This window comes from Lineus longissimus, chromosome 18 (assembly GCF_910592395.1).
Source record: "Lineus longissimus chromosome 18, tnLinLong1.2, whole genome shotgun sequence".
Classification (NCBI taxonomy): domain Eukaryota; kingdom Metazoa; phylum Nemertea; class Pilidiophora; order Heteronemertea; family Lineidae; genus Lineus; species Lineus longissimus.
This window is the reverse complement of record NC_088325.1, coordinates 14,286,026-14,301,637: the sequence shown is the minus strand read 5'-3', so window position 1 is coordinate 14,301,637 and position 15,612 is coordinate 14,286,026. Positions and strand designations below refer to the sequence as shown.

Sequence of the window (15,612 nt, the reverse complement as noted above, 5' to 3'; positions counted from 1 at the left end):
GAATATAATTGTGCAGGTACATGTATATACACGGAGTTTATCAAACGTAAAAAAACGTTCGTCAGGTCAGTTGAATCACAACGTTGAAGATTGAAGTCGGTGAGGGGGAAATAAATAAAGAGCAGCCTCTTGACACTCTGCTATCCACTGTGTTGGTGACAAAAACGATATGACAAATAGTTACCAGTCAAATTGGTACAACTATCCATCACCTTCCTCCACCTAGCGACGATTTCCACAGCTACTGGCCTCTTCTGAAACTTTATTTACATAATCATGCAATATCCCTAGTTTTGTGCCAAAAACAGGACCAAGCTTGAAGTGCCTTGAGATGACTGAGGGACGACATTTTGTTTCTATTGTGCGCCAGATTCATGCAAACAAGCTGACGGAGGGGACTATGTCGAAGGCATCATCGAAACGGTATGATCCTCGCGGATCACAGCTTACTGGTTTTGCTCCTTATTTTGTAGCTGGCTGCACTGGCAAAATGTCCCTTAAAAATTTATCAAGAAAATGGTCCATACAAAGTATTTAAAGAATCTATAATAGGTTTGTAAAGGAAAATTCTCTGTGCATTTCTTTCTAGATTTGATAGAGATTGTGTATAGCTTAGGCCTATATCATGATTAAATCACTCACATTACCTTTAGAATCTATGGTAATTCTATACAGAAAGTGCGATGACGATTTCGTATTAGCATTCTTTTCATAAATTTCAAAAAGGGATTCTTTGAGTGGTCGTATGATGGTGTTAATACAGAACCAAATATTGCTTACAATCGAATACGAACAAAATGACAATTCAAGTTTGTATAAGTATAGCATCTTTATTTATCTAAAGTTTACAGTACATGCATACAATACAATATACAGTGCAGTGAGGACAAAGGTGGGCCTCTTCAAAGCCCTCACCACAAATAAAAAGTACACACAACGGACTAACAAGATGTAGAGTGGGCATCGACGAAAACTCGCGATGTACAGCTCTACACACCATGAAGTCCCGAGGCCTTCTGCCCTCCAGCACAGTACATTAGACGCATCGAGAGGTGTTATGTGTGATTACATAGTACAATACGAGTCAAAAATAGAACAATACCAATGGATAAATACTAGTACCTGTCAGTGTTCACTGGGGCAGTCAGCATGACCTGTTAATAGGATTGCCTAGAACACAGTCTTACATCATGAAATGCGAAACAGTCAATGCACGAAGTCAATTTTCATTGTATAGTATACTCTATCCATGGACCTAAGCTGCCCTTTTTCCATCGTGTCGGGCGTCATAATTGAAAGGTTGACTATAGCACAACCATTTTGGCAAGAACTTGAAATTGTGATGCAATTAGAAGTCCTTCAAAGTGAAGTGAATGTTAATTTCAAGGGAGTCAGTTCTGCTAAAAACGTTTTAAAAAGTTTTGTAGATGAATGATTTCATCAAGTCAACACTTTTGGCAATTATTTGCCATCACTGATACAAGGTCTTCTGGTTAGGCAATTTGCTTGAAGAGTTTGCCCTTTTCGTCAATACAAAAAATGAATATATGTTTCAAAACTGAAAGATGCAACTTCATTTGTAACAAGTCTTCTGTTGACAACAAAACAACTTCGTCTGTTAGAAATCTTGATAAAAAAGTCATCGTATTCCTAAAGGAAAATATTGGCAATCTGGTGTAATCCACAATTTACGCAGGTTGGCATGGAAACGCTGATTATGCGGGGCCTACTCAACCCCGCTCTTGTTTGAGTTAGCAGGATCGATCGACAGCTAGCTACTCGTGGAAGAGGCAATTTGTGAGAAAGTCTTCCCCGAAAATGGCGATAGGCAGTCTATCTGAAAAATGGCCGCGTTTTTAGAAATGACGTCAATGGAAATTCCAAGGGTGGTAAACGTTCAAATAGGCCAGATGATGAGGGGCCCTGACGCAAATCAATTGAGTAAAGAAATGCGTCCATTTCGTGCTTGAAACTGGCGAATATAAAATTAAAATTAGAAAATTGCCGGCTTTTTGGGGAAAAAATAGGCACTGTCTTAGTAACTTCGTAACTTTCCTTCGAGTTTTACCAACTTGTAGCAAAAAAGCTGTATGTCCAAGCCCTAGAGTTAAACCATCATACCTCAGAGAGTATGCATCAAATCCTTATATCAAGTCTGAAACTTAGATATGAAGGTAAGAACGCCTTGACTGGCATCATACCACAGACAGTACACATTCAACCATCATATGGTATCAAGTTCGATATTTTTCTGCAACTTATTTACAAAGTAAGAACCTTTGATAGGGAAGCTGAAATCAACAATTTCTGCGAAGCCATTTGGTAAAGCCTTGGTCACCGCGAAAAAGGACACGGAAAAAATTACTCGGATGCGTAAATAAAAATCAGACATACGAATTCGTTGCCATGTTAACGGTTTATACGACAGATTGATATCTGTCCGAAGCCTTTGATACTTGATATATTGCTGGTTACAAAAGTCGCTAATGTACATGCTTCAGTCGAGGCAGAGGTAGTCTCATCTTATACATTATCAGATAACTTCAGTTTAAATCTTTTTCTCGTTTTGTCCTTGCAGTTTCCTTGAAGCAGATGACACCAATGACGACGGCCTACGATGAACAACGATTTAACGTAAGTTAACTTTTCCTACTCTTGAATGATCTTTCTTACAGAAATACATGTGCAGGACTTCTGCAAAACAATTTAGCGGAATTTTGTCATATCACACACTTATTCGTACACTTCGTAAGGCTTGAAAATCTGCCTAACACTCAAAATCACTAAAAACGAATGTGACCAGTTCGCGGTATTATAGCCACCGATTCGTGCGTATTTCCTCAAATGTAGACACTGGTTCGGGTGTATTTCCTCAAATACTCACTGGTTGGTATGTATTTCCTCAAATATAGTCACTGATTCGGGTGTATTCCTTAGAGATAGTCACTGATTCGGGTGTAATGCCTAAAAATACTATCGCATGTCCATGGAGTTGGTCTCTGGCCGAATGTCAAAATCACCATTGGAAGTGAAGGTCAAGCATGTCAAATGTAGTGGCATTACAAGGTGTATCCTTGAGCGTAAACTGAAAATATATAGTTAGATGCACGTTAAAGATCATCACGAGAAAATGTCTTGTTATTTAACAAGGTATGCATCTTGAAAATATGTACTGCAGTCGTGAGCATTACTTCCTCCGATAAAAATTTGGTAAACGGTTCATTCTGTTGTGAACAGCAGACTTTTACTCTCTTAGAAATAATGGTTTCCAGATATGGTTCTTACACGATTCTTAGTTAATATCTTCTTTATTTTCATGTACATATGAAAAATTATTACGATGCAAGAACCTTGCATCGTAATAATTTGATATTGATGCCTTGATAGCACCCTATCAACATTGTCAATAGCGAGACGGTCACTTGTATCTCCGGATGTGAAGGTTGACGGAATTTGGGCTGAGACATCTGAAGATATTCATAGCCGATGTTCAATGACCATATGATTATAGGCCATGGAGTCTCGATACCTTGGTAACACTCTATCATCAAAAGTATCATAAGTCAGTCAGTTACCTGTTTTTTTATAACGAGAGTTTAAATGCCTTGGTTACACCCTATCAGCATTATCATCAGTCAGATAGCAACCTGTTCATCCTGACAGATGGAATTTGGGGTGTGACACCTGAAGATGTGCATAATCAAATATCAAACAGCCGATTTCTATGACACGCCAGTGCAAGACAACTTCATTACAAGGGTGATGCTTTGATAACGCCTTTTCAACAAATACCAATAGTATGATGGTCACTTCACGGCCTGGACTTCCTGCTGCGTGGGTCGATGGAATTTGGGGTGTGACATCTCATGAATGAAAGCTCATTCATCATGAGAGACCTGTCGACACCTGATATATCCAAATTTATAACCGAGTGCTCTCACAGTTACATTTATCTAACAAACAACTTTCTATGGTAAAGAAAGTCTTCCGGCGCCAACATTTCCGTCTTGGCGTTCAGAATTCTAAAAGGCCTTTTACAGATCAATATCTTGAATCAAGGCATGTCTCAAGGCGTGGTTCAAGTCAACTGACCATCGCATTCAGTACTTGTCAGCAAAGGTGACTGCTTTATCAAGACTGAGTGGCATTCAAAATTGTCTCCACACATGTACATGTACATGTACATAGCCTACCTGTGTCGTGAACGCTGAACCCGAACCTGGGCTGAGTAGTATGACTATCCAATGATGCCGTGATGTTCCAGCCAAATGGTGAAAAAATAACACAAAATGGCCTATTCTCGCACAAGTGGTATAAAACACACTGTATAACTGAAATTTGTCAAGACCGTACGCTGTGTGTTAATGTTGGAGGCCGATTAATCGGACTGTGGTCGACATTGGCCAGCACTGCATATGATCATCATCGTCATCATGGCCAAAGTTGGGAGTTGTATGTGACCATCAGGGTTCACGTCGAAATGATTCTTTACTGAATGATATTCTTCATCTTAGTCAGTTTCTTACAAATGTACAGTCTGACCAGATTTTTGTAGTTAAAGATCCTACAGAATCTTATCGAGACTTCGACCTTGGTTCAACTCACACGTAAGTTAAAATCTAAACATGATTTGAAAAATGCTGAAAATGCGTTCTTTTCATAATTTATTTCATTTCGATATCACTTGCAAACGGAATACCATAAAACAAGGCAGGTGGTTCCTGTCCAGCTTGTTATTATTCTTCTTAATTTCTGGGCCAGGCCTTAGTTTAACAGTGACATGAAAATCGTCCTCTTTCCGATAAACGAATTTAAATATGAACTTTTCGTCTTAACGCGGATATATTGTCTTATTTGTAGAGCCATAGGCGAAGACACGTATAGCATGTACCTTTTCGTTAATCAGCTTAGTTTCAGAAATTAAATAGCATTTTCATCTTTGTCAATTGCATTATTAGCTTTCCGTGCAGACTATTAGTGAAACAGAAAAATATCAGCGGCGTATGTTGTTTCTTGGACGGCTGTAATCCCTGCATGGTGCAATTTTCCTGTGGAATCTTCGTTTGGCACATAGCGTGAATTCCGCCATTCAGCCCGCACTTCACGTAAATCATCACGTAAATTCCATCAAAAAGAGTAGAATTGTCATTCGCCTCGCCTGTACAGTGACGGGAATGAACACTTTATGTCAAAGAAATTGAAAACAGCACTGAACAGCTAGTTTCAATCAGTGAATTTGGCGATCGGCCGCAAACTTACAGCCTATGAACAGAAATTGCAGTCGCATAAGCCATCACAAATCCACACTGTTCTTTTTTTGCAAAAAGATATATAAGCTTATGTCAAACCACGACGTTTGAGTACTTCCAATGCATTTCAGTATGGACACATTGCGTGAGTTTGCAGGGTAGACTATTCAACATGTGCTGCAGAAGACATGAGAAATAAAACTGCATATAATCAACGGAGCCAAAAAATCAATACATGCAAGTCTCCCATTAGCATAATTAACCTAGCACCAATGGGATTCTTTGCATACGAACCTTAGTGACTGTCAAGCCTGTATCTATTTCAAACCGAGCGATTCTCAATAAAAAATACTAAAAAGATATGCATATCACAATGGAGCAATGAATAGAAAAAGAAATTGTCCCCCGGAATATTCTTTTGAACCAGTGATGTTGCCGTCAACCAATTGAACCACGACCTCGAAAATCTTAATATGCATATGTATGTTTGTCGGGGGTGGACTACCTTGAATGTAACATAGGGCTTAAGAGCCTGAAAAAGGATCCCGGTTTTTGAGTCCAGCATCACCCTCAGAATTCGGATTTTGTACAGTCGATCGTTTTGTGTTATCAAGGAATCGCAAGCTTGCATTTGGAACAACGCCCCGGCGGGAAAATAGTAATTTCCCGCGTTATTTTTACAACTGCAGGTAGGTCGGGTGTGCTCTCTCACGCCACAAACGTTTTGCAAGGCGCTGAAAAAACGCCCCAACAATAGCTAGATTTTTAAAATTTCTTCATCTCTCTCCTGTGGATTATAGCATGCATTAGTTTATGTGAGAATGATGCCATACCCGCTGACACTTGCGGCGGGATCGTGACGAAACGCCAGTCTTTCCCTGCGAATTTATAACGCCGGTGCCGCCATTTTTAAATCGTTCATCCAGCTATGTTTGTTATCGTCTCCATCCCACCCCGACAAGTACGATTTAAAAAAGTTTATTTTCATGTGTTGTTCGTCGCCTTTTGCGGTGTTTTGCTGAATATGTCTCAACCTGGAGTTATAACCCATCTGTTGATGCATTTTCCCAAGACTTTCCTACGTGATAGGTCACGTACCGTGGCTCTCAAACATAGAGTATGGTAGCAGCTCTGGCTAGCTGAATGCCTACAAGTCCTGCGGCCGGCCAAAGGGTGGAATCCATGCAGTGCTAGTAAAAACTCACATCAACAATCTTGGTTGGAATCCATGCTTCTGTATAATATTTAGAGTCAAATCAACAATCTGGGCTGGAATCCATGCTATAGTATTATAACAAAACTCAAATCCTCATTCTTGGTGCGAATCCATACTACTTATATGATATTCATACTCAAATCTGGGTTGAAAGCCATATACTACTATATAGATTCAGATAATCATTCTATTTTTTGACTGAAATCGACATTCTGGATGGATCCCTTGTACTAGTGAATATCTACTGCTTTAGTCAAGGTTGATCTAAACTGAAAATGCTCAGTAAATTTTAGATATTTGAACCAGGCCTATTAGCTCGTCAGTATCCGAAATACATATCCGTATGATTTATTCGATATATTATTGTCATTTAGGTCATTAATGTCCACCATCACAAAATCCTTACCAATAGTCGTAACGGAAAATAAAAAGTAAGCATTACTTGTTCGATATATTATCTGTAATTATCGAGACTAGTATTGTGACAGCCGTGTGACAATACTATTACTATGTCTACACGGAAATGATTGAGCATTCAGACAAGGCACGAAATATCTCGTGTTTGTGTTGGGACAAATGTAGGTCATGTAGTATGTATTTTGAATGTAGGCTAGATCAACACGATAACCATTTGTTATTGGACAGTTACACATGCTCAGGTGTTTGTCTGACTACTATCTTTTACATAATGCATGCAGTCAATTGTCATGTTGCATGCATTTGATATGCTGTAGGAATTAGTGGCCGATAAGGGAGACCAGCTAAGGCCTCGATTTTACATGAATATGGGTAGGCAGCAAATGACCATTGTTCTATGAATCATCTATTCAAGCAGGTGGATGAATAGGTCTGGTTCTCTATTACATCATGGATTATGGTTCACAACAAGGCCCTTTCAAAGAACCAATGTCACTTACAACATTGGTCAAATGAAGACAACAGCTGGCAGAACATGTAAAAATATAAATCGTGGTTTTTCTGATCTCCCGCCGTGGCAGACTTTGCAATGTCTACAATATGCTTGTGAGAGTTAAAGATCAAAGTTCTGGCGCAGACACAACATACAATACGATACAATAGTCTGACAGCAACAAAATACAAAAAAACGCATGTAGTATGTTACATACTATGTGTTGTATTGTTTGTAAATAGCCACAGAAAGAGTATACCGTTCAACGAAGGTTGACTTATTCATGTCGAAAATTGAGACATGCAAAAATAACTGAAAGATATTTTTCCGCGGAAAGCTTGTTTTTCTTAGTGTACAAAACATATTATTGAGTTTTCCGATGAAATGTTGTAGACATCGTATAACCCATGGCGAATATACATGTATCAAGGGAAGTTAGAGAAAAGACGTACATGTACTTGTAAATTTCCGCTTTAGTCTAAAATAAATTGGAAAAGCAGAGGCCTTGAAATAATATGAAAACTACGAAGTAACACCAAGAATAAATAAGGACTAGTCTCTATTAAATCTTGTTTACCAGGTTAATTCAGGATCAGAAAGTTGCCTTCTCCAGGATAGAGGATACGATCTGATAATCCGGGAACAATTCCAGTATATCAACTGCAGCTTCCCCTCACAGTGCTTTTCAACATGCTCAAAGCATTATACCTTCCTTGGCACAATTTTTGCTAAAACAACAATACTACATGTAGTATGCTCTTCATTATCCTTCATTACTGTAATGCAGTACTTGATTTTTAACATCATATCCACCTTTCTGTGCGTTACTCCATACTCCATATTTTGATAAAGGTTCAGCGGTCTTATGTGCAAGAACGTCACTCCATACTCCATATTTTGATAAAGGTTCAGCGGTCTTATATGCAAGAACGTCACTCCATACTCCATATTTTGATAAAGGTTCAGCGGTCTTATATGCAAGAACGTCAGTCCATTAACAGTGATATCATCTCTTATGTAGGCCTACCTCAGTAGAAAAATACTTAGTTTTATCATCATATCCACTTATACAGTAATGTGTTACTCCATACTCCACCTTTTGATTAATTTTCAGTGGGTCTTATTAGAGTACGTCAGTCCATTAACAGTGATATCTTCTCTCTGGTATCTCAGATTCGTTGAATATTTTTCTGACCCGATGTGACCGATTGAAACGGGATGGGAAAGCCGTAATCGAGTGACACAAATCATTAAAATCGCTTGAAGCATTATTTTTGTCTACCTTCGAATTCAGCTCCGACCAAAGGTCTTTTGAGACTAGTGGACAAGCCGTGAGCTAAGATTTTGTTAAGGTTGAAAATTCCTCAACGATGGTCTTGTGATAACAAATTTTTGAAAACCATTGCAGCTTCAAAGATTGTGGCTGGTGTAGGTGAAATAGAAATAAAGTCTCGAATCCATGGTTTCATAAAAATAAATGCCGTCATGAACAGTCAGGTTCTTACCATTGTTCTACAGTAGTCATTTATCTTTTTAGATTCCGAAACCAAGAATCATTAAAGAAAAAACTAAGGTAGGTACAAAGATTCTGATAGTACATGTAGATTAGTTTATCCTACAAATCCTACCTACAGACGAATCATCTCTTCAGATGCGTTTTCAAGTGAAGATACAAAGCCAAAAACTTGAAGGGTCGCGTGTTGGGGCAGTGAGTAGGTACCCTAACGGTCTGGAGATTAAAGAGATTTCGGCCGATTACAGTTAAAGGTTTTTTAATTAGTAATATCACCAGCCTCTTGTTGCATGAAAGTGTAATATATAGAAAATCCATTTGGTTCTGGCTGAAGGAACTGATACCGAAAATGTAAAGGAGTAAAAGTCTTGTTGTAGATTTTTATCATTTTCTTGAACAATGTAACATAATTCTTGTTTAAATCCTGGTTTGAGACTTTTACAATTATCTTTAAAAAACTTATGAAAATTGTATAGGAAACTGAATACGATCTAAACAGGAGTCTTGTAGAAATTATACAGGAATCTGAATACGATCTTAAAGATGGCAATAGGAAAATTGCATACGATTTTAAAGAAGAAGTTCATAAGAATTGTACAGGAAACGGAATACGATCCCAAACAAGAATTTGAAGAATTTTTGGTGCTAGGAAAAATTATATCGTTAGAAGAGTTTAAGCGCTGGTGCCAAAAATTTCTATGAAACATCTAAATGAAAACACTTTGAAAAAATCGTTATTGAAATTTCTATATATAATTTTCATATTCATATCCTTACTGATTTTACATAGATTCTATACCGGTGTAGATTTTTCAATAGTTCCCTTCATGTATGCTTTAAAAACGTTGTATAAGCCACTGTGAATAGATTCTATACCGTACCAACTCTAGAAACAAATCCCATGTAGAATTTCCTTTACAAAAACTATAAAGGAAAGATCCTTAAAAAATCTATATCAATTGTACAAGGGTCCTGTATAATTGATTTTCTTTCTTGATTACTTTACGGAAATTTCCAGCCAGTTACATTATGTGTGAGAATACTCCAGCCATGTAATGATGCCGAAGCTTGCAAACACCTGTATTCATACGACTCTGATTCCTTAAATGAGGCACACAACATATTTTTATTCAAGATCAAAGTACGTGTATATAACTGATTTATATCTTTGTTCAATATCAAAGCATCATCGTTCTTGTGTACATATTTCTACTGAATCAACCAATACTGATATTTTTCGTTAGAAAATTAGCTTGGGCTTCTTTCGACTCTTTATTTCAAGATATTGAACTAAACCATTACCTTCATGTGGTGCATACAGATGAAAGATGCTGCATCCAGCTCTGCTGCAGCAATATCGATCTTATCCAGGCATCCCAGAATGCCGTGTCTCGTCGGAGGATAAATCAATGGCGGCGTTTGGCGGGAGTGACGTCATATCGTCTTCGTTTGCACGTCCATGGTTGAAGCACTGCAGTTATATTCTGTTCTCTGCGTAAAATCACCATTGCATAGGAAGCGAAATGTAATATTTCGTTTGCTATTTGTATTACTAGATTTTTTACTTAGATAAAGGAGTTATCTGGAAGAAGATCGTTTCTAATATTGTTCAATTTGAGACAAACTCCACAAAACAGATCTTATTCAATCTAATTGCTTGCAAGTATGTGTAAGGTACTGTTCTTTCAATCCAACAAAGAATTGAGATCGCTCGGAAGTACGAGACTCAACCGACACCACAAACATTTGAAATTGACGATGGTTCGCCCAAACATTTGTATTTCGAGCACCGGGTTTCTCATCCTGCCGAACCCGCCAATGCTAGCTAGACGCCCGACCTTCCTCACCATGGCCAATTAGTCGAAAATGACCCTTCTACAAACCGCAGATTGGGATGCAATTCCCCCTCAATCATTTAGTATTTGCCTTCCCAGAACTGCAGGATAAATTATCGGTTTATGATTATCATGTCAGGGGTTCAGACTCTTAACAAAACCGCAAAAGCCATTGAGGACCGCACAGCCAACCGCAGAGCAAACCGTCAAGTTGATTTCGAGGTTTGTTTTCCAAGAATCAGAAAAATTAGTCGTTTATCGTCAAATCAGGCGCACGCTTCCTGAAAACCGCAAGTATTCTCAACGCTCACAAAATAAAGTTGGAGTCTGGTGCGACGGAGAGGTTTTCCTGGAATCGCCCTCGCTCATGTTGTTTGCGGTTTGAGAACCCGTGCGGACAGCAGTAGGTGTGCCTCTCATTATCTCTTTATTACCATCATATTGACGTTTTGACGGCGATTGATATGGCATTTAAGCAAATGTCACATTTAACCAAATGTCACAGCACCACTGACTCCAGCTTAAAAACAGCTCTGTCTGGGCGAGTTGCCGTTTTACCAGACGCAAAATTAACAAACACCACTCTGATTACGGACTTATGAATGAGACTCAATGCATCCCGAGCCAGGAGTGCCAAGAAGGACTACAAAACAAATCGAGTAAAATAAATTTGATCTTGTTGATATTTGCAATGAAGTTAGGTATAAAATACATTTTATACCTTGAATGAAATAGGTTTGATCTTACTGGCAATTTAACCTTACAGTTGCTGTTGTTACATGGTCGAATAAGTACATGTATAAATCTCTTTATCAATTACTTAACTGTTAATTCGCCAGTCCTTTCCGCCGGCTGCGTCTATTTTCCTCGCCACTCACCTACAGAATGTCATATCCGACATTTTCAATATAACTATTGTTGTCAGTGATTAATTAAACTAGATTAGTGCACGAGCGTTGATTTAATTCCATTTAATTTGTTAAGACGTATTTCCCGAGGCGGGTTATTTACATTGAAGGCCGACATGGGGAAACAAACTTCTCTTCATAAATGTACCATTGTCAACAAAATTCTGTCTTTTCTGATAAATCTGACAAAATACAAGATGAAGATCCAGTGGCCTCGGACGCTAGTTGAATGAACAGTATATTATGTATTGTATAGTGGTCAATAGCAATACCACTTGGTCGATCAAAAAGACATCCGTAGTAAAATATAACTCCGTACGAGATACATGACTGAATCAAATATTCAATACTATTCTACACTGCACAATAAACACACCCGAAGAAGATCCATTTTCAGACAGTCGGCTTATCAGACGAAAAGTTTTCGTCGTTTTTATGAGGTTGAGATAGGTCAGGCTGTTTTTCTCAGAATGAATAATGCAAATTAGTGAGGAATTTCCATATAATACGAGACTTATGCAAATCTCTTCCTCGTTCAAGTCATATTGACAGAATTCGATATAAAAAATCCTCACTCAAAGAAATGTAGTAATAACTTCTTTATGATATTGCGGTAAACGAATCAAATAAACTTTTATTAAAACACAATGCCAACTTCAACTTGCATGAGCGTTCGCGCCTTGCACGTACTAGCATACACTTCCGGAAGCGTTCTACGCTCATTCCCGGGCCAGACGAGTCAGTCATTTTGATGACTCTGAGCGACTGCAGCCAGAGTTGATGGATGCTTTTTTAATGTACATTCGGAATTTTATTGATGGGGTGTCTGGTTGTTCAGACAATGTATGGGTTTATCTTGTCTAGGCGAAAGAGCGTTTTCCATTCAGTTGCTTCGCAATTTTTCGTTTATTTGAACTTGTTTATCCAATGGAATGGCATCAGATACCACTGCAACAGTAGAGAGAATGACAAAAACACCATGCGGTCTCATCAGCACGTCGTTAAATATTCATAATTATGGGAATATTGGTAGGATTTCCTTTAGTGATAGGCTCTTGTAAGAAAAAAACCTCAAGATTCGAAATTAGATAGAAGTCTTAATCGAACAATTTTGCTAGAAAAAATATTCAGAAGAAAAATATTAATAAAAAAACATTGAAGACAATTTTTATATTTCTCATATTTTAGGCCTCCTGCTAAACACCTGCTGTGTGCTGAAGTGTGAAATTCTGTGATCGAAAAACTTCAGAGCAAACATATCGAATGCCATGTATTCCTTAATCAAATGTTTCCAGCCGATTAACCAGTCATACGATACGAGCCAAAAGTAAAATGAAAAAAATACCCATTTTGTTTATATACAGACTGTGTGCTATTGAAGATATGGCCCCTTGTAAAAGTGAGAAGCACGGAAGCGAAAACATCCAGCCGTTTCAGGTTCCCGAGACTGCTCTCAATATTGGACACAGAATTTTATGAAACATGGCAATCACTCTCATAGTATAGTGGTCACGTACGAGTAAGTATACGGGACAATGTATCCATGGTTTGTAGACAGACTGTGTATGAAGATAGAATCACGGATGCGAAAACATAAATATCGAATATACCCATGTATTCTCTGATTAAACATCTCCAACCGTAAGCAGTGAACCAGTCACGCAACCAGCTGAGAACAAAATGAGAAAAAATCATCCTGATTGGTATGCAGACAGTGTCCCGAGATCTGGGACATGGGTTTTGGTGCTGCGTTATTCCGCCACGAAATTGGGTCAAGGGAGTTCCGAGTGGAAATGCATTACTCCTCAATTACCATGGAGCTGGTCGCTGAGGAAGCAATTTTTTTAGATCATCTTCGAATTTCCTTTCGGTCCACTCAAAACAAAACATAGTCTAGACGATGCAATGACATACTTGAACGACTATGGATCAGGTCTAAATTTGTCTCAATTTGGCCTCGTTTTGATTTAAGGTCAGACGCAAGGGTCATTTTAGGTAACCCGAGTCTAGCATCCAGGTCTTCACCACTATGATACAGCATTGCTGTAAGCATGAAGACGAGGTTGAGTGACCTGAGCCCCGGGTAGCCCTGGGACACCGACTCCATTCCACCTGAAGAACCCAATAAACGTCAACAATCATCATCAGTAAATTTATTAGAACTCAACTTACGTTTTGCTTTGAAGTTTAGGAAATTTCGGCGTGGTTCCAAATGGGTCCAACAGCCTTGAAATCCCTTCTAAACATCCCGGTGTGTTCCGAGGGAATAACATAAATCCACTAGTTATGTATTTATACTACATCCATTCATACTAGCAAGCAATACCAGATTCCTATTCAGATACTCTTGATGAGTATACAGCAAATTTATAGTATTCCGTCTGCGTGCCATGTCAATCTCGACGCGCCAGGCACCAGAATCTTCAAGACAGGCACAACATTGAAGATTTGTCTCCATTTTATTCCAAATAAACAATAAATTATTGAGAATCCTCCAACTATTACGCCATTTAGAGATTTTCTATACCGCCACTGACGGGATACTATCCTGATCTGGCTGCGTTCCAATTTCTGCATTAAACTAGAAAAAAATGCATTTTCTGTACGGAGCTCTGATCCCGTCATCTGACGTAAACGGTCGAGTTTGTTTCATCTAGACGAGTATTGATCTCGTGTACATCGATGCAGTATAGTGAAGTAAATGTACATGGGATTTCGTACGTTTGGGATGAAATGTACCCAATATTTCTGCATGAAATATCTCGCAGTGTTGTTTATGTCTACGCTCATTGATAGACGTATAAAGCTGGAGATTTCATTTCTCTTTGGTTGGCCGGATGAGTTGTAGAATATCTGGTGCGTAATTTTCCTGTAAATACACGTATGCTTGTTGCTGTTGATAAACGTGTGAAGGATGAGACAGTAAAGACTAGAATGTAATTTCTTTTCTCTCATTGATGACTGGATATTGAGTATTTTGACAGGCAACAACTACAAAAACCTAACGGCCAAAATGTGGTAAAAATCTCCCGTGATGTAGTTCATTTTTCTTCTGCATTCACAATCTTAGATGGACAGCCCTGCTCTAGTGACGAATGCTGTTTTCTCTCTAACTTTCTTATGGTCACTATGGTCCTTGACGTTATTCAGCTACGATTTTGTAATACCAGGGTCCTTGTGCTATTCTGCTTAAAAACTCGATATCATCAAATCACAAACTAGAACATTACAAGAATTTTTGTTTAATGTATAAGAAAATTGATACGATCTGTCCTGGGTATGAACAGCATTCAACACATCAATGAAGATTAAGAGACTTCACACAAATTCGCCGTACATTCTGTACATATATATGTACAGCCCTCGTTACAAATTGAAGTGGTTACGTACTGTCTCATTTGAAGCTAGCTGTAAATTGTATAAGGTCGATGATTTAAGTTGGCGGATTAACAGGATGAAAGCTATCACAAGAGTGTTTGATTTGCGAGATGTGAAGTTTGTAATCTAAATTATCTTTGTTTGATGGTCTCTCGAGCAGCATACTTGTTCGCTGTGTTGTCGTATTGTACCTGCTCTGTTTGAAAATAAGGATTTATGAGTAACTTGAGTTAGTTAAGAATGCTTTTGGGGTCTTTCAGCCAACACAAATATGCACTCTGTGAGGGTTTTTCAGGAAAATGAAATACCCCTAAAGATTTCAGGGTTCTTGATTTCCCTGAAAAGCTCCAGGAGGTACATCTTGTGGTGGCTGGAAAACTCTAGAAGGTACACTGTATTTCAGAAGCTCAAAGACCTGACAGTGTGCGGCCTTCTGTTCGAGTCATCTCTTGGTGACAGGCCACGTTATAACAAACCAATGGTTTCGATCTGAGCTCAGGCCTGGAAATCATCACCATGTGTGCCTAGTCCATCATATACTTATATATTGCAGAGAATCTTATCAAATTAGTATTAAAGATTATTGTCGGAAATTAATCGGGT

The 15,612-nt window shown here is 38.5% G+C and overlaps 1 protein-coding gene across 4 annotated transcripts in view; it reads left to right on the top strand.

Annotated features, from left to right (window-relative positions):
* LOC135502178 (uncharacterized) overlaps positions 1-15,612 on the top strand; it is a 54,626-nt gene that overhangs the window by 25,995 nt on the left and 13,019 nt on the right. For 3 of the 4 annotated variants that reach the window (XM_064794809.1, XM_064794806.1, XM_064794808.1), the window contains exons 2-3: positions 2,579-2,634; positions 8,913-8,948. In XM_064794809.1, coding sequence (XP_064650879.1) covers positions 2,593-2,634; positions 8,913-8,948 — 78 coding nt within the window. In that variant the 5' untranslated portion in view covers positions 2,579-2,592. Of the gene's footprint in view, positions 1-2,100; positions 2,175-2,578; positions 2,635-8,912; positions 8,949-15,612 lie in introns of those variants that run through there. The other variant, XM_064794805.1, reaches the window with a different exon arrangement.